The sequence below is a fragment of the Carassius auratus genome, chromosome 41, assembly GCF_003368295.1.
Source record: "Carassius auratus strain Wakin chromosome 41, ASM336829v1, whole genome shotgun sequence".
NCBI lineage: Eukaryota > Metazoa > Chordata > Actinopteri > Cypriniformes > Cyprinidae > Carassius > Carassius auratus.
In genome coordinates, this window is record NC_039283.1 from 22,726,222 (window position 1) to 22,743,582 (window position 17,361).

The 17,361-nt window shown below is 34.6% G+C and overlaps 2 protein-coding genes, 1 long non-coding RNA gene and 1 other non-coding gene across 9 annotated transcripts in view; 1 reads left to right on the forward strand and 3 right to left on the reverse strand.

Annotated features, from left to right (window-relative positions):
- The first annotated feature begins 521 nt into the window (after positions 1 to 521).
- On the forward strand, positions 522 to 12,504 carry LOC113059306 (T-cell differentiation antigen CD6-like). 4 transcript variants are annotated; one of them, XM_026227704.1, is made up of 19 exons: positions 522 to 713; positions 2,561 to 2,626; positions 4,725 to 5,015; positions 5,116 to 5,424; positions 6,424 to 6,483; positions 6,574 to 6,711; positions 7,212 to 7,316; positions 7,631 to 7,780; positions 8,395 to 8,481; positions 9,149 to 9,235; positions 9,648 to 9,734; positions 9,818 to 9,904; positions 10,007 to 10,093; positions 10,211 to 10,291; positions 10,397 to 10,513; positions 10,595 to 10,675; positions 11,580 to 11,693; positions 11,930 to 12,088; positions 12,190 to 12,504. In XM_026227704.1, exons 1-18 carry the CDS (start codon positions 662 to 664, stop codon positions 12,049 to 12,051), a joined length of 2,121 nt encoding a protein of 706 aa, XP_026083489.1. In that variant the 5' UTR covers positions 522 to 661; the 3' UTR covers positions 12,052 to 12,088; positions 12,190 to 12,504. The 4 variants fall into 4 exon arrangements, with proteins under 4 accessions (XP_026083489.1, XP_026083491.1, XP_026083490.1 ...); XM_026227706.1 differs by having other exon boundaries at positions 10,400 to 10,513; positions 12,185 to 12,504; XM_026227705.1 differs by having other exon boundaries at positions 9,152 to 9,235; positions 12,185 to 12,504.
- Positions 12,370 to 15,575, reverse strand: LOC113059307 (protein C8orf37 homolog). 3 transcript variants are annotated; one of them, XM_026227707.1, is made up of 5 exons: positions 15,186 to 15,575; positions 14,775 to 14,901; positions 14,580 to 14,677; positions 14,385 to 14,478; positions 12,370 to 12,502 (listed from the first exon to the last, which is right to left on the reverse strand). In XM_026227707.1, exons 1-5 carry the CDS (start codon positions 15,323 to 15,325, stop codon positions 12,497 to 12,499), a joined length of 465 nt encoding a protein of 154 aa, XP_026083492.1. In that variant the 5' UTR covers positions 15,326 to 15,575; the 3' UTR covers positions 12,370 to 12,496. The 3 variants fall into 3 exon arrangements, 2 of the variants coding, with proteins under 2 accessions (XP_026083492.1, XP_026083493.1); XR_003278077.1 differs by lacking the exon at positions 14,580 to 14,677; XM_026227708.1 differs by lacking the exons at positions 14,580 to 14,677; positions 14,775 to 14,901.
- A 44-nt stretch (positions 15,576 to 15,619) lies between these two features.
- The window catches only part of LOC113059677 (uncharacterized), a 2,173-nt gene continuing 431 nt past the window's right edge, over positions 15,620 to 17,361 (reverse strand). Inside the window, exons 1-2 of the long non-coding RNA XR_003278126.1 lie at positions 16,874 to 17,361; positions 15,620 to 16,183 (exon numbers count right to left, since the gene is read on the reverse strand). The exon at positions 16,874 to 17,361 is cut by the window's right edge and continues 431 nt beyond it. This is a non-coding gene — a long non-coding RNA (uncharacterized LOC113059677). The remainder of the gene's footprint in view (positions 16,184 to 16,873) is intronic.
- trnas-aga (transfer RNA serine (anticodon AGA)) overlaps positions 17,350 to 17,361 on the reverse strand; it is an 82-nt gene continuing 70 nt past the window's right edge. The window contains exon 1 of the tRNA in view: positions 17,350 to 17,361. This exon is cut by the window's right edge and continues 70 nt beyond it. This is a non-coding gene — a tRNA (tRNA-Ser).

The following is a 17,361-nucleotide window of genomic DNA, read 5'->3' on the forward strand; positions in this document are numbered from 1 at the left end:
AGATATGGAAAGCCTTTTCTCCTCCATTTTAAAAGCCTGTTTATTTTGCTAGTTGGATTTTATTATTTGTATTGGTATTTCTTCCATTCGCCCATATCAGAAGAAAAATGTTTTGGGCCAGTTTCTCTGAAATACTTTAGAAATCCAGTAGGGTAAAGTAATCTTGCTGTTGGTGTTACTGAAGTCCTGGGCAGTGGTAGTGAGTGTAAGAGGGGTCTGCTTTGACATCTTACTTTTTTTATTTAGTCTTGAATGACAATACTATAAGACAATTCATCTACAGACAGCTGTATTCATTGTCCATTCAATTCAGGTTTAATGAAGAATTCTTAATCGATTCTGCCTAGCTTGAGTGTTTTGTATAGCTATACTCAAAGAAACTCAGTTAAAGTCTATAAACTGAACTTTTAGTGAAAATGTATACACTTATACACTGCAAACATGTGCACTTGACCTGTGACGGTAGCAAAATAGGGTGTGCAGTTGTGGTAGGGTGTGCATTTGTGAGGCATGATGCTCAAATTCGCCCCATAGTGGAAACCACATGCAGCAACTGCACAAACACCAAATGCTGAAGGTGCAGGGTCACGTTTTTCAGTCAGAGTAGTTCTCCGTCAGGGATGAACAGAAAGCTTTGGCTGTTAGGCTGACTGACTGAGAGATGCCTCTTCTGCTGCTGTGTGTTGTTCTCCAGGCTTTGTCCTTGTCTCAAGGTAAAATGGTTCTGGTGTATGGTTTGTGTAGGCAGACTTGGTCTTTCATCTAGACAGCTTGAGTTCAACTGCGATTAAATAATTTGGCATTCAATATTCTGGCATTTTCAAAAGCATATTCTAACATTTACTAAAGGACCTAGCGGTTTCTTTATTAAGTTGATTATACTTGAGCAGAGAGGTTGCAGAATTCTCAAAGGGTATTGCACAATCTGTCTAACTAGCTCTTGAGAGACTATCACTATCATAGATGGAAAATCAAATGTGCGCTTTCAACAAAAGACTTGGTGTACGACACGCTTTGTGGTTGAAACAAAGCTCAGTTTAACTAATGCAGAACAATGGAATCTGAAGGCTTTTAAAAAAGTGACAAAAGAAAGTTCTGCGTTTGCCTTGGCTTGGTAACATCGCTTTTCTTAAGAGTTTGAGCAAAGTGCAACCAGAGATTCGCTTATGGACTTCAATGCACTGACACACAGGTAAATAATAAGCTGAACTTCACAGGTGATTGAATGAAGAAAGATAACTTTGTATGTCAATTGCATATTATGGCTAAAAATAAAAATAAAAACAGCAAAACACATCAACGAATTTTCCTAATAGCCATTTTTAGACTACATTGAGTTTTCTTTGACAGTGTAAAACAAGCTGCGGATGTTTTTAACATGACAAGTAGACATTTCAAATGCTCTACATTTATAGAAAAAAATTCAATAATAGAATACGTTTTTTTCCAATGTTCAGCTTTAAAGAATTCTTGGATCTTGACAGAAATAGAGCACAGAAAATGTATTTTGTTGAATAAGACTGTAATTCTCGCAAATTAATGTTATGTTTCGTTGTAATACAGCAAATCTACTGCTATAGAGAATATTAAAATATATTTATAAAACTAAAAACTTAATTTGTTATTGTCATTTTATATGCTTAATTCACAGAAATTGCAATCATTATTAAAATGTTGAAAGGTTACACTGAAATAAATAATAATAATTATGTTTTACATTTAAAAGTATTTGGCACGTGTAAAGCGATATCATTTCATACGTTTATTTAATTCTGTGTCAGTTTTCAAAATTCTGTACCAAAGCAGACATAGACATCATGCCATTTTTGTAAATTAAATAAAATTAAATATATAAATGTTTATATTCTCTGAGAATGTCTGAAGAGAGTACGAATATAGTGGTTGGTCACAAATGCAATTATCAATTATCTGAATGAATTTCATACTGTGACTTTTTTTAAAGTGCGCTTTAATGAGCAAGCTGAGTGTTGGCTCTGAGTGAGGCAGATGGAGAAACTCATTTAGAGGACCACGCTGTGTTAAAATACAAGATCTGCAGCCCTTTTGTCTAGTTTGCGTTAACACAGCAGGTTTTCAAGAAATAGTCCTATAGTTATAAATAACTACGACTTTGCTATATGTTATTATTAGATAACTTGTGTGTATTTCATCTTGCTGTCTAATTCATATTGTATAAAACTCTCAATTAAGATTTATCTACGGTTTCTTTAAACCACAGGCTTCAAACCTATTCCATGTTTTAACTTTTCTTGTTCAATACAGAGTTAACTTTGTAAGCCAACACAAGCATTACCAAAGTTGTGCAGAACATCATTTTTTGTTGTTTTAATGTTAAGGTCAGGCAGCTCTTTTTATGAATCTCGTTCAACAGTGTCTCATTTCTGTTGTCTTTGATGAATATCGTGTTTGCAGACAGTGAAGTTGTTTATTTAAGTGCTCTGCTATACTTTTACGCTTTAGACTAAAGTGACAGTTTTCCTTCTGGCTTCAGGCAACAAGTTCTCAACAAAACTTATGGTGCTCGTCTTTTCTTCTTCAGGGTTCAATGGAACAGATGACCGAACTTCCAAGAGTGTGAAAAAGCATGCTGAATCAGACAAACAGAGTAAGTTGAAGGATTACACTACTCTAAGAAAACTCATGCCTTTCCTTTGAAAGTATATTGTTTACATCTGCATCTTTGTCTAGAGCAGCTAGCAGCAATCTCACAATGATCAAAAAGCTTGCTTTTTTAAAAAAGGCCTGCAAGATCAAGCAGTTAATCAGGTTGAACAATATGCATGAGAACAGTGTTTGCGGTAGCTTGCTGAGACCAAACTCATCATAAAAGAGAACAGAGTAAAGACATCAGCAAGGCCACTGCAAGATTGCACAGAACCGTGAGAGCGGTCTACGTCCCCAGAGACAACCGCTTCATTTTATTGCACACTAGAATTCATTTTAAAATCATTAAGCACTCTTTATATGTGAACTAATGAGGCAGTAAATGCTGTACACAATCACACAGACATCATATATGAAGAAGGTAAAGAATAGCTGGAGTCAGACGGAAAAGTGCTTGCGCTCATTTGGGAGAGTCTCCCGACCGTAACAGTTAGGCACAGCTGCATAATTTTGAATAAATATAATTACTGATTTATTTTAATTACATTTAAATTGTTTATATTAAAATATTAACACAATTTTGAGCTTTTTACAGCATTATAGGAAGATGCTTAAATAGTCTCAATCCATTTTCTGAATTTGTACAAACGTTGCTGTGTTCATGGCATTCATCAACCCTGTTATTTAAGTTATTGGGAAAAAAAAAGATCAAACTAATATTTTTCTTCAACTTATTGAAAATGTAATTTACAAACCAACATTTGCTTCCAAAGTAGTAAGCCCTATTGATATTTTAATATTTAATTTTTTTAATATATATATATATATATATATATATATATACACATATATATATATATACACATATATATATGTGTGTGTGGGTTTGTGTGTGTGTGTGAAATGACACAAATATGGGTTTAATATTTATAAAAATGCTAGATTGTTAACAGGGTTGTAAAAAAAAAAAAATCTATGTTATAATATTTAATATGACCTCATGAGGATGACGATCAAAATTTTCATCAGATTAAGCAGCTTCTTCCATTATAGTATTATACACCGTTCCATGTTTCTTCACTTAGTTCACAATCAAATCGAATGTCTGGGATCTGTAAAATCTTTTTATGTTTTTGAAAGAAGTATTTTATGCTAAACATAAAAAAACAGAGTAAAAACCATAATACTGCTTTTTTATTTTAATATTCTATCAAATGTGATTTACTGCAGTGATGGCGAATTAACCTATACTTCAGTGTCACATGATCCTTCTTTAAAATCAATCTAATATTCTGATTTGGTGCTCAAGGAACATTTTTTTATTATTATCAATGTTGAAGACAGTTTGTGGAAACCTTGATACAATTTTTTTTTTCAGAAATTGAACAGAAAGTTCAAGGGAACTGCATGTATTTGGAACTTTTATTTTTGTAACGATTTTGTCTAAACTGTCTCTTTTGATCAAATGAAAGCATCCTTTCTAAATTGAAGTATTAATTTCTTTAAAACCCCAAACTTTTGAACGATAGTGTTTTCCACCAACCACCACTACCACAGTGGAACATCAGACCAGTGACCTCTGACCCTGTTAAGAACTAACCCCAAAGCAAGACCCTCAGAATGAGTCACAATTCCACAGTCGATATACACAGACACAATCTGCATCCTGTAGTCATAAATCAGGAGAACTTCATGAGCTCAAACCACACTGCGGAGGCAATATCATAAACTTTCGAAAAAAAAAAGTTCTTTCCCCAGTGTCCTCCATGCTATACTATGACATTTCCACAGGAAGTGACTCACGGGATGTGGCTGTGCTGCAGTGTACTGCTACAACGTTTTGCAACACAAAACAATGCCCCACAGATTAGATATTCACGTCGCTGTTTGGGTATAAATAAAAGTCTAGCGTCTGATGTACTAGAAATACACACTGAGAACAGAATCAACACTCAGATAAGATCAGCGCCAGGATGCGATGTTGGAAAATATTCTGACTCATGCAGCGTGCTGTAAAGACAAAAAAGTGAATACATTCATGAAGATGACAGTGATTCAATGAAATCAATTTTGTGTGTGTGTGTGTTTTTCTGAAATAGTTGAGCTCTCCACACTAAGCCTGTCCGAGGGCTGTTTTGGTGTGCCTAGGACTCTTTACAAGAACACTACGGTCCATGTGACCCTCAACCTTTTGGATGATCAGGAAAAGAAAGAGCTTGCTCTCCAAATCTGTGAACGTTTTAGTTGTGGCGGTGTTTATGAGCACGGCATGTCTGCAACAGTGCACAATGGCACTTGTCTTGCAGACTGCATCCTGAGAGACTCAAAACTGCACAACTGCACTACAGCCGCAAAAGGCGACTGCAGGAATGCAACTCAAGTTATCTGCGGTGAGTCATCTCAGATCTTCTCAGAAATCTTTTGATAAGTGTTCTACTTTTGTTTCATTGCTGTAATTGTGCTTTGTCTGGGCTGACCACTGTCCTCCAGAGCACCAGGCTGTCCGATTGGTTGGAGGAAGTGATCGCTGTGCCGGTCGGGTGGAGCTGCTGCATTCTGGGAAGTGGGGAACAGTGTGTGATGATGATTTTGGCAATTTTAGTCAACGTTTAATATGTGCCCAGCTGAGATGTGGCAGCCCAATACGAGAGGGCTTTTTTGGACCTGGAACAGGTCCCATCCACATCACCCAAATGAAATGCAATGGCTCCGAGAGCAGCTTATGGGAGTGCGACTCAAGCAAAACCACTGCAAGCAATTATTGTGGACATAAGGAAGATGCTGGCGTTGTGTGTTCAGGTACTATACACATTCTGTACACTTAATGGGAAAGTGCTAAATAACATAAATCTCCACTATTTTCTACACAAGGAAAAAAGAACCAAAATAAATGTTTTTTTATATTTCACAGTATTTTCAACTGGAATTTGGTTGTTTCACAGTATTTTCAAGGGGAGAATATATAGAGTTGGGAATTTTTACTCATCAGGAATTGAGTGGATGGTTAAAAGGTTGACGTTACATACTAGATTGGAGAATACAAGTTTATTTAAACAATATTGAATAGCCTTTTGTCAATTTATTGATATTATCCAAGCAGTCCACAAGTCCAAAGCCTACAAAGGCATTTTTGGGAGCAATTTATTTTAAAGTGCTCTTGTTAGATGTTACATGTATTTATAATAGTAATTACAGTAAATTATGCATAATTATATGCAACTTAATCTAAACCAAATCCATAACCACAATGTGGTTAATCAACATTACTTAGTACTTAATTGTATAATTACACTGTTACAAGAACCCTTTAAAATAAAGTGTAACCCATTTTTGTTTGGAATAACATATTGTACACTGCAGTGGTACCATGGTGAATCAATGAATAAGACCAGGGCACGTGATATGATGGTAAATGAGGGCAGTTTCAACTTTATGTTGACTTCAGCATCATAACATTTGATTTTTAGACACCAACTTTTTGTGCCAAATGCATTAATTAGCAACCCAGTTTTTCGTATTTATTTGAGGTCGTAGTACGTGACCTCTTGAGGGGGAATGTTACCATAATTCCACTCAAATGCAGGCCAGGTTTACCTTTTTAGGGTGGTGTGAGAGAAGTCAGTTGGTCTAAATAAATAAGACCAATTTAAAGCAGGCTTCCCACAGCATTTCTGAAATGTCAAACCATGCATATAAAAGCTTTAGCTTGTTAGTGTCATGTCATGAAATCCAGACGGACAAGTCTTGGTTATTTGTACTCTTTTGATATATCCAATGGATTAAATGTCTTTCAAACAGAAAGTGCGGAGAAACCAATCACACAGACAACCGGGCTGAACTTGACAACACTGGTGCCAGGTGATGCTTCAGTTCCGTCCGTTAAAAAAGAAAAATAGCACCAGTAACAGTGACACAATCTGTTAATATAAACCTCTCTGTTTATTTTAGTGTCAACTGCAGTGGCAGCTACAGACAGCAACAGTGGCATTTCAGCAGCAGCGATTGGCTGCATCATCTTATCTATTGCTCTGCTTATGGTTATTATTTTAAATGCCGCAGCCTATGTGCATTTCAAAAGAGCAAAGGGCAAGTATACGCACGTTTTACATTTAAAAGCACTTCTCACTCATATCTTCTGAAACGTTGGAAACAGTGGCATCGAAATGTTGTAACAGGGTGTTAAAAAGTAAACACCATTCACAGCGGCACTGGAAAATAAATAACACACGTTTTCTTAGAACTAAATGAAATGGAACCGAGGAAATAGAGCTGAGCTACAACAAACAGACTCTCAGTTATTTTTATCATTGTCTAACTCTGAGAGCACCTCTGTGTACAACACTGTAGTTTTACTGTATTGGTTTAAACTTCAAAGGCGTTCACTGACTACTTGGCCGGTTTCTTTGTGCACTCAGTGTATTCCATACAAACAACAAGAAAAAGAATCTGAAGAGTGTCGAACATTTTGTGAACTATTAACTCGTTCTTTTGATAATAGCTAATACAACAAAACAAAAGCTTAAGGCAGCGGCTTAGTGCTGCATGAGGAAGTTTAAACCATTTGTTTTCATCCTCTTTGCCAACAGAATGTGTGATTTACCAACATCAAACTAACTCTCACTCAAGCCTGGAGTCCCAGTCCAATGTACAGATGGGAAACCACAACACACCAACCACGGGGCAGCAGTACGGTTTGTATTGCTATTATTATTATATTTATTTTTATGTCCTCATAACTGATTATAAATTTTTTGTATTTAGTAGATGTTGTAAATATTATTATCAATAGTATTATTATGCGTAATTCTAATATCAGTTACTACTATTATTATATGAAATCATTTTTTGATTTCTTTAAACTCTGTAAGTGATCCCATTTTAATAAACTGTCTGCAATTATACATAAAATGCTAAAAAGTGTGCCTTGTCTAACTTTTGTCTCGAATATGATTGTTTGATTTCTGTAGTGGTCAAACTTTAAAACGAGTGCATCTTGTTTCCTCAGAAAGTCTTGGCCCGAGGATGAGCTCAAAATATGGCAGCAAATTCAGCACGAGAACAAATCCACCCACACATGACTCCGACAGTTCTACTGATTCAGACTGTGAATATCACGACAACAATCGACCGCAAAGACTGCATCTAAAAAACTCAAGTATGCTGGCCTTAGCAGACAACACATCTACTGCAAATGACCACAAATATCAGCTGAAAATGTATATAATCAGTCCTTATTTAAAACTACACACATTAAAGAAAGGGTCACACAGAATCAGCTTTATTGCATTAGTCATTTTTTACCTAAATTAGTGTCTGTGAGGGTTCGTGGGGTTCTTTAGTTCACATTAAAAATTACATATACAATAAAAAACAGTAATATTACAAAATGTTATTACAATTTAAAATAACTGTTTTCTATTTTAATATATTTTCCCATTCTTGATGCTGATTTGCTGCTCAATAAATATTTCTTATTATTATCAGTGTTGAAAACTTTTGTGCTACTTTTATGGAATTTTTATGGAAACTTTTTTAATAACGTAAAAGTTTTTACTGTCAATTTGTATCAGTTTTACACATCCTTACTGAATAAAAAACTGATACAAATAAAAATCTAACTAATTTGGTAGTTTCTCTGTTTTAGCATTGTGGACATACAGTAACACATATTCTTGTTAAAGAATTCAAGGATCTGCATTAAATGATAAACAATGACTTGTTTGGAGCCACATTTAATATGTATGAATTCTTCTTTGCTCTGTCTGTCAGGAGATGTGAAAGACGTAGTCAGTGCATCCTCTGGAGAAAAATGTGTGCACAATGTGGAAATTAACATGGATACCATCCAAAAGTTAGGTATGCACAAAATAAATCATAATCACATTCATGTTATTGATCTCTTACCACCTCCGTTATTTTATTTCTTTGGTAAACCCCCATTGACATTACTGTCTTTTGGTGGTCCTGACGCTTACAGGCAAGGTACACAGATTTCACGGGATACTATTTCTTCAACCTTTGATAATGAAATAAAATGGAAATGTGATCACTGATCTATAATAGAAATATGTGACCCTGGACCACTAAAACCAGTCTGAAGTCGCTGGGGTTATTTGTATCAATAGCCAAAAATACATTGTATAGGTCAAAATTATTAAGTTTTCTTCTATCCCAAACATCATTCGGACAAGTAAAGATCATGTTCTAAGAAGATATTTTCTTATAGTCAGGTGCGACTTATTTATTAAATTTAATTTGACATGAACTGAGAGAAATGAACCAAGAGAAAACATTACCGTTTCCAGCCGCGAGAGGGCGCTCAATGCTGCTCAGTGCTCCTGTAGTCTATACTGAAGACATAGAGCGCCCTCTCGCGGCTGTAGACGGTAATGTTTTCTAAATAAATGCGACTTATCGTCCAATGCTACTTATATGTTTTTTTCCTCATCATGACATATTCTTGGACTGATGCGACTTATAGTCCGAAAAATACGGTTTACATTTTTCTTTCCCCTATAAACAGCAGTAGATATGAATGATACAAGCAGTACTTCTTCTGGAGAGTTCTATCAAAACACAAAGACCGACATGAGCGACACTCTTCAGCCACGTAAGCACAAATAAATCATATATAATATAATATTAATGAAATATTATGAATATTTGGTAACACTTTACAGTAAGGTCCCATTAGTTACCGGTAATTAATGCACTACATTAAACAATACTTTTTTACAGTATTTATTCTTCTGTTTTAATAATTAAGACAGATTCAGCTGTTCATAAACTGAGATAAGTTTGTTCTCTCAGGCCCATAAAATAATAGTAACAGATACATCTTTTGATTAATTTTTTTTTTCAATAAATATTGACATTAACATTAAGAATAATACATGCTTTAATTGATTTTTTATTGTTAGTTCATGTAAACTAATTTAGTTAACTAATGTTAGGAACCTTATTGTAAAGTTGTACCGAATACTTTTATTATTAATTTGAATATTCATTTTTCCCTTATAAAGCTGAGGAAACACCAGCACTTCAAGAAACGTTACCATTGACACGCTTGTCTTATGGTGACCATCACTTACCTGGAACTGACAATAAAGGTAAAGCACTGGTTTAACAGTGAAACGTCAGTTTTTGAATATAATTTTTAATTCTCGATTTATGCACAATCTTTTGACTCTAGGAATAGATATGAATGATTCAAGCAGTACATCTTCTGGCGAGTTCTATCAAAACACAGAGACCAACACAGACAACAATTTCACATCACGTATGTAAAAATAGGTCATACGGTTAATTTAATTTATCTAATCCAGAGAGAAAACGTCTAGGTGTATCCACTAATATATATGTTTTTTTTTTCGTAATGAAGGTGAGGAAAGACCATCATTGCATGAAAAGTCACCATTTGCACCCTTGTCTTATGGTGACCATCACTTTCCAAACACTGACACTCAAGGTAAAGTTCTCATTTAATACTCTTGATGAAATCCCAGATTGTAAAGATTTCTTCCACCCTTAAGATTAAACATTATTTTGTATTGAATTATGAATCCTCTTTTGTCGTCTGCGGTAGATGTGAATGATTTAGACAGTACATCTTCTGGCGAGTGCTATCAAAACACAGAGATCAACATGGACAACGATCTCCAGTGTGGTAGGTTCACATTAATCATTTAATACTGAAGCTTGAAGGGTATTTTAACTGAACCTTCTGAGGATTCATTCAGTCAGCTAAACCTCGTGTATCTGTTTTCTCTAGAAGACGAGGAAAGTCCATCACTTCCTCAGAAGTCACTAAAGACACCCCACAGTGCTCAGATGTCAGGAAACACTGCTGGTTACAGCGGCTCTCCTGTACCTGTCACCCACAGTCAAGGTACCTATTTGATTTAACAATGTGATAACATTGACAGCAGTGTATTTGATAGGGATGTGTGAATTCTTCTCTGCTTGGCAGATGGGAATGATTCAGACAGTACATCATCAGAAGAATGTTATCAGAACACAGAGATGGATGAAAACGCCTATCATCATTATGGTATGAATGAAACATTCAGTATAAAAGTCATTTTATGGTCCATATTTCTAATTTAATACAAATATTTTTATTATAATGATATTACCAGAACAATTTGAGAAGATTCATTTAAAATTAAATATAAAACAAGTTTTATTAGTAACATATGGTGCAGAATCTTTAATGTTGCTTTGTCGTAACATTTCTTTGTTTTAAAAACAATTTATTTTCATTATTTGCAGGTTTAAATTACATTACTGCAATACTAAACGTTTGACTTAAGACTTTTTAAAATATAACTTTTATGCTGCATTACTATTATTATGCACATACATCACCACATGTTGTTTCGGAGGGTTTCAAGAAAAGTAAATGCTCTCATCCAAAAAACTCCAGCATATTAATTTGCCAGACTCTACTGAAACTTCAAACCGGACTGGGATCTATAGTCAAATAGAGCTAAAAAAAAAAAAAAGAAAAAAAAAGAGCTTTATGCAGAAAATACTCAAAAGCGTATAAAAGTACCCCATGTGTACAGTGAAGTATACTGCTGTGTCTTTATTGTTGTTGGTGTATTTTTCTGCCGGAGGTAATGGACATCTTGTTTAGATACATGGCATCATGGATTCAAAAAAATAACAACATATACACAAATTAAAAACTAACTGTTCATGCTATAATCTTCTTATGGTCCAAGGTTGGATCTTGCTACAGGACAGTGATCCAAAAAGAAACATCAAAATAAAAAAAAAAAGGGTCACTAAGCACAAAACAAATATTCTGCCATGTTAATCAAATTTAACTGAACTCGAGCAGTTCTGCAAAGACGAGTGGGCAAATATTGATGTGCAAAGTTAGTAGAGACCGCTTAATTACAAGGAAATGTCTCAAAATATGTAACTAAAATTTGTTTTATTTTTGGAAGGTGAGGAAAGCCCATCACTTCCTGAGATGTCTTTTCAGAATCCCCACATTGCACAGATGACAGAAGGTACAGACGGTTACGGAGACCATCATGAAGCTAGAAACCTCAGTCAAGGTACCTCTTGTACTCAACCATGTGACAGTATGTCTCCGCTCAGAGAACTTCCTTTCTGAATTCCCCCAACTCCTTTGAACCTGGGTCTTTTGTTTACCCTACATGAACCTTAAAGCAAGAAGAATTAGTGTCCAATAAAAAAAAAATCTATATATTTTTTATATTTTTATTATATATATATATATATATATATGTATATATATATATATAGTCCTTTTTTTATTTTTTTATTCTAGAAACAGATAACCGTAGCACAGCATCAGAGGCATCTTACGTTAATGTACCACCTAAAAAAGAGAGCGAGGACAATTATGCTGCATCTTCAGAGAGCGACTATGATGAACCTGAAGCCTGGTGAAATCAACATGATGACTGCAAGAGATTTTTCTCAGCAGGTAAAATATTAAAACCTTCAAAAACACACAAAACATCATTCGTTTAATTCTTCTTTCTCTTTATATAATGGACAATGATGTGCATTTATCACTTAGGACAGATGATTCACAACAACACTTCCCTGAAAACCATGGAATGTAACACAAGTCAGCCCCACAAACTGCACAAAGCAAAATCTGAAAATGGCCAGCATTCTCTTTTGTGAGGAGAGAGCATGCAACACTTGCTTGTGGACACAGATAAGATTTCCGAGGAGAACTGCTGCAGACTTGTGTTCATTCTTTGTGTTTGCCACAAACCCACTTTAGCTGCTGTTGCTCCCTCAGGTCTGATAGTATCAGGGTCGAGTGCCAGCTACACCCATTTTCCTTCTTAGTTTGGCTTTTAGTTTGTGATATTCTGGCATGTTATTCCTAAAGAAGGGGACAGAAGAGAAGCTTTTGAGGATTTGAATATATTTCTGTACTTGTAGTTCACAGATGTCCAGTTCAACACAGAGCGCTCCTTCACACAGTTGGCTCACTGCTTTGGTTTTATCGTTGAACTATTATCACCAACTGCAAACCTATTTTTTTCCCATATACTTACAAACCCTTCTGTAGAACAATTTGTAAAAACTATTATCTTGTATGTGGGTCTGCTTCTCTCAGAATGTCAAATTGGAGCTTGATGTTTTGGATGAGCAAACATATAAGTCCTCTGGTTACCATGGACTCATTCCACCATAAGATTAAAAAAACATGTATCATATATGAAAATAATAATAAATACTGTATATATCTTGCACAGAACATGGAAGTATTTTTTCCCACATTAATGAAGTACATTTCTGCCCTATTTTCAGGACAAAATAGGAAGCAGATTTCTAGGATTTATTATTTTATTTATTTTTACAACAATGAGACTGAATTTTAATACAAGAGCCATTAGTATGAAAACTCAATGCAAGTAAGAAAGCTCTAAGGTCCTGTGGTTACCATAAAAGTTTTGTCCAGGTCCCATTTCACCCCACAAACATAATAATAATAATAATATGAAAATTATAAGAGTAACAATAATAAAAATACATTATATATATGGTAGCACTTTATTTTACAGTCCTGTTCCTCATGTACATACTATGTACTTATTATAGTAATTACAATAACTATGTAATAACTAGGTACTAACCCTGAACCTACCCCTAAACCTAACCCCACCCCATGTAGTTACCTTGTATTACCAGAACTTTCTTAGATAAATATACTGTAAGTACACTATAAGTACATGTTAGTACACGTACTGTAAAATAAAGTGCAACCATATATATATATATATATATATATATATATATATATATATATATATATATATATATATATATATATATGGACAAAAATGTAAACATATTTTATGGACCATCTTTATTTATGTTTGTAGGGCTTCTTTTATTTGTACTATTTTTTTTCTCCAAAACAATACATCTGGATCTTAAGTGCAAGAAACATCCATTTGAAGAACTAATGAACACACGGTTCAAAACAGGCTTTAAAGAGTTCATTTTTTAAAACTATCTGAATGTCCTTGGAGTCTTTAAATCTTTAGCAGACAGTCTGCATCTATAGTAAGTGGTTAGAAACTACTGATATGGACTGTCCACCTTTATTTTTTTTTAAGAAATAATATTTCTAAAGTATAAAAGTTTCTTTCCATGCTATTCTATCTTTAAACTGCAGCAAGTAATATAAGCAATAAATGCAGCTAAAAACCTGAACAGATGGTTTCTTGATGAGCTGATTAATAACCGGTTTAAAAGGGGATGATTCAAGTTCAAGTTTCTAAAGCTAAATTGACAAATTCCAAACACATTCTCTGTTTGAGCATGCAGCAAAGTGCATCATGGCCTAAACATGGAAGAAGACAACATAAAAGACATGGTGCAAATGATTCACTGTCTGTTTGATGCTAAAGTTAAGTGAGACGCTGCAGGATACATAATAAGGAAATGACGCAGTCCAGAGGAAAAAAGGGTTCGCATTAAAAAGCTTGCTGCTTGTGTTGTTGAACACTTGTCCAAAAATTTCCTTATCAGCATGTACAAATTTAATAAAGCTTATCTGTAAGAAAGCATCATGAAAACTAAAAGACATCATTAACTGAACCTGTTGATGCTGTGCAAAGACAGCCTGCTTGAGGCGGTCTAAAAATATCTGAATTGATAATAAATGAAACTGCTTCACAGTGGGATACATGAATCAATGCTGCCCTCTCCTGATCAAATTATGTACTCTCCTGATGCGTGTGCTAATACCTTACCTGAAAAATAAAGTCACAGGAAGAGTCCCACTCGTGATTCTCAAACTTAATTACACTGAAATCGCAAGACGTGCATCTTAAATGGTTGCAGGCCCTTCAAGAACAAGACACAGTCAGAGTAAATGTACACATCTAAGTGAATCTATCATGACTGTTAATTTTGTGGTCATTAAAATATGCATGTGGCCTTCAAACCCAGGCAAGATCGATTCTAAATTAGTTTTCATCTTTGAGAAACGCTGGTTCCAACACCGTGAGGTACAGAGCTTCCACCAAGAAACACTGGAAAGCATCTTTTTGCGGAAAAAGTGACAGCGTTTCATTAAAGGCTCAATTTCTCCTGTAAAACTTCTAAAGGCATATTTGGGTGTTTTAATGCAAACTAAAAACTTCTTGGACATTGTTTGAGAACAGGTTTTGTCCAGTTATTTGACTTGCATGAGTGCTGATGGGTTGATAATCCTTATCCAGTATTTTTTGCAGCATAGCGTCAATATCATCACTGTCATGTTGTTTTCTGGAAACAGTGGAAGTCGAAATGTCACGACTTTGTTTAGACAGAATCTGGATTTGTTACGATCTTGGAGACGATGTATACATTATAACAACGTGAGGTTGCTTTATTAGCCTCATTGTAAATCTTTTTTAGGATGTTAATCAGGCTGTTAACATACATTATTTGTACATCTACAACGCATCAACAGCGTTAAGCAATGATTGTATGCTTAAAGGTTGTTTCATAACCGTAGTCTTATGTAAATTAGTTGGCTACGTTAGCTTGGGTGCTAATCTCGCTACTACCTTGACTGTTTCTTGTCCTCCGGGTTAGCACATTTTTGGTTCGTTTGTTTAAAGGCGCAAGTTGATTGTTTGGATGCAGACTTGCTGCTACAAAACTTTGATTCGACTTCATCAAGTAAATCATCCAAATCATCCGCCATGATTATCCGGTGGAGAACGCTACGTTTGTTACCATAGAGACGTGTGAATCATTTCTTTGCAGTCTGCTCAGAAATGAACGATATAACTAGTCGAATTTTTTTTTAAAAAAAGCTATTTTATTTCCCTATGTTAAATATAATATCACCGTGATCTGGAAACTGGCCTAACACTTCCGGTTCGCGTACGTTTCTGAACAGAAAAGATTCGTTGTCGGCAGGATTCGAACCTGCGCGGGGAGACCCCAATGGATTTCTAGTCCATCGCCTTAACCACTCTATATCAAAACATATTTCCACAAATAGGTTTTATTCCAAAAGCTCAAATATGACATGCATTCTCTATAGTAATTGTTTTAGTGTCACAAGCTTTCAGTACACAGAGACAGCAACAACACTAAGACAATTCAAATAACACAAGAATAAAAATACACATATGTGAATATAAATAAAAAAACTGAAAAACAAATTGAAATATAAAATATATTGTATGTACAGTTGTGATATAGATATAATAGGAATGGAATAGAATGAGATGTAGGGATGTACTAGGATATGGGGTGGTAACAAATAAAATATAAGGTTATTGCACATATTTTTATTGCACGATGGGGGGGGGGGGGACTTTTAACTGTTCATTAGGCAGATTTTCTTAGGCAGATTTTCTTTACTGACGAGATGTGCATGAAAATCACATGTGATTTATAGTGCATCCCTAGTGTAGAGGGAGAAGAGCAGTGGATCCAGCAAGGGTCTGCAGTCATTATGTCCTGTTATCTTGGGTTTCTTTGGGCCAGGGATGATGGTGGAGCATTTGAAGCAGCCAGGGACTATGGACAGTTCCAGTGATCTGTTGAAGATCTGTGAAACAATAATAATATTTAAGAATATATATATATAAATAAAAAAAACATGAAAATAACTCAAATTACATATATGTTTGCTACCCAATAGGTTTATTCTAAAAGATTGTTATCCAGCATAATTTATTTAATAGAAAATAATATCAATAGGAAATAATCATACATGTTTATATATATATATATATATATATATATATATATAATCTTAACTATCACAAATAGTTTATTAAGAATAGAAATATATACAGTAAAATTAAGCAAATATACATATTTAAATTTAAAAAACTATAATAACTATACTACTAATAATTACTTATATAATTATAATAAACTTTTAAAATCTGACCTTTATAAAAGAAGAAGTATGCAAAAACACATTTAAATAATAACTTAATAATAATATAAACTTTCACCAATATTTAATTTACAAAAGCTTAAATCGAACATTTTATTATTTTTATAAGACATAAATACAAATTTAAAGAACTATACTACTGTTAATATAATACTTACAATAATACATGCTGCAATATGAAAGGCCACCTCGATTTATATAACAATCTTGCCCAAACATAGCATATTATATAACGTTACATATGTTAAATCACAGATTAATAAACATATTTAGAAAAAAGAGTTAACGTCACGTAGTACTTCGCTTTCATGTTATGTGTTTTATTGTACTTACCTCCACGTTATCTGAAAACATCAAACTGAATAAAAATATGCTCCGTGTTTAAATAATAATGAATTCGCCTTAAAATTAATAAACTAATCATTCGCGCGCTTCCGCTTTTTTGACTGTAATCATGTGGTTTCGCACGTGACTATGTTTCGGCCAATGGCTGTATTGCTCCGCTCGACCAATGGCTGTTTTGCCCCGTTCGGACCTGTTAGGAGATGGTTAGGAGTTGTTAGGACATAGACCACGTGATGTTCGTACTTGTGTTAGGAATTAGTTCGGAAGTGTTAGGACTTATTCAAAATGTGTTAGGAAGTGTTAGGAAGTGTTCAGCAGTCCGATCGCCGGAAGGTACGGCCACGACAAGTCATGTACATGGCAACGAAAGCTATTTTATTTCCCTATGTTAAATATAATATCACCGTGATCTGGAAACTGGCCTAACACTTCCGGTTCGCGTACGTTTCTGAACAGAAAAGATTCGTTGTCGGCAG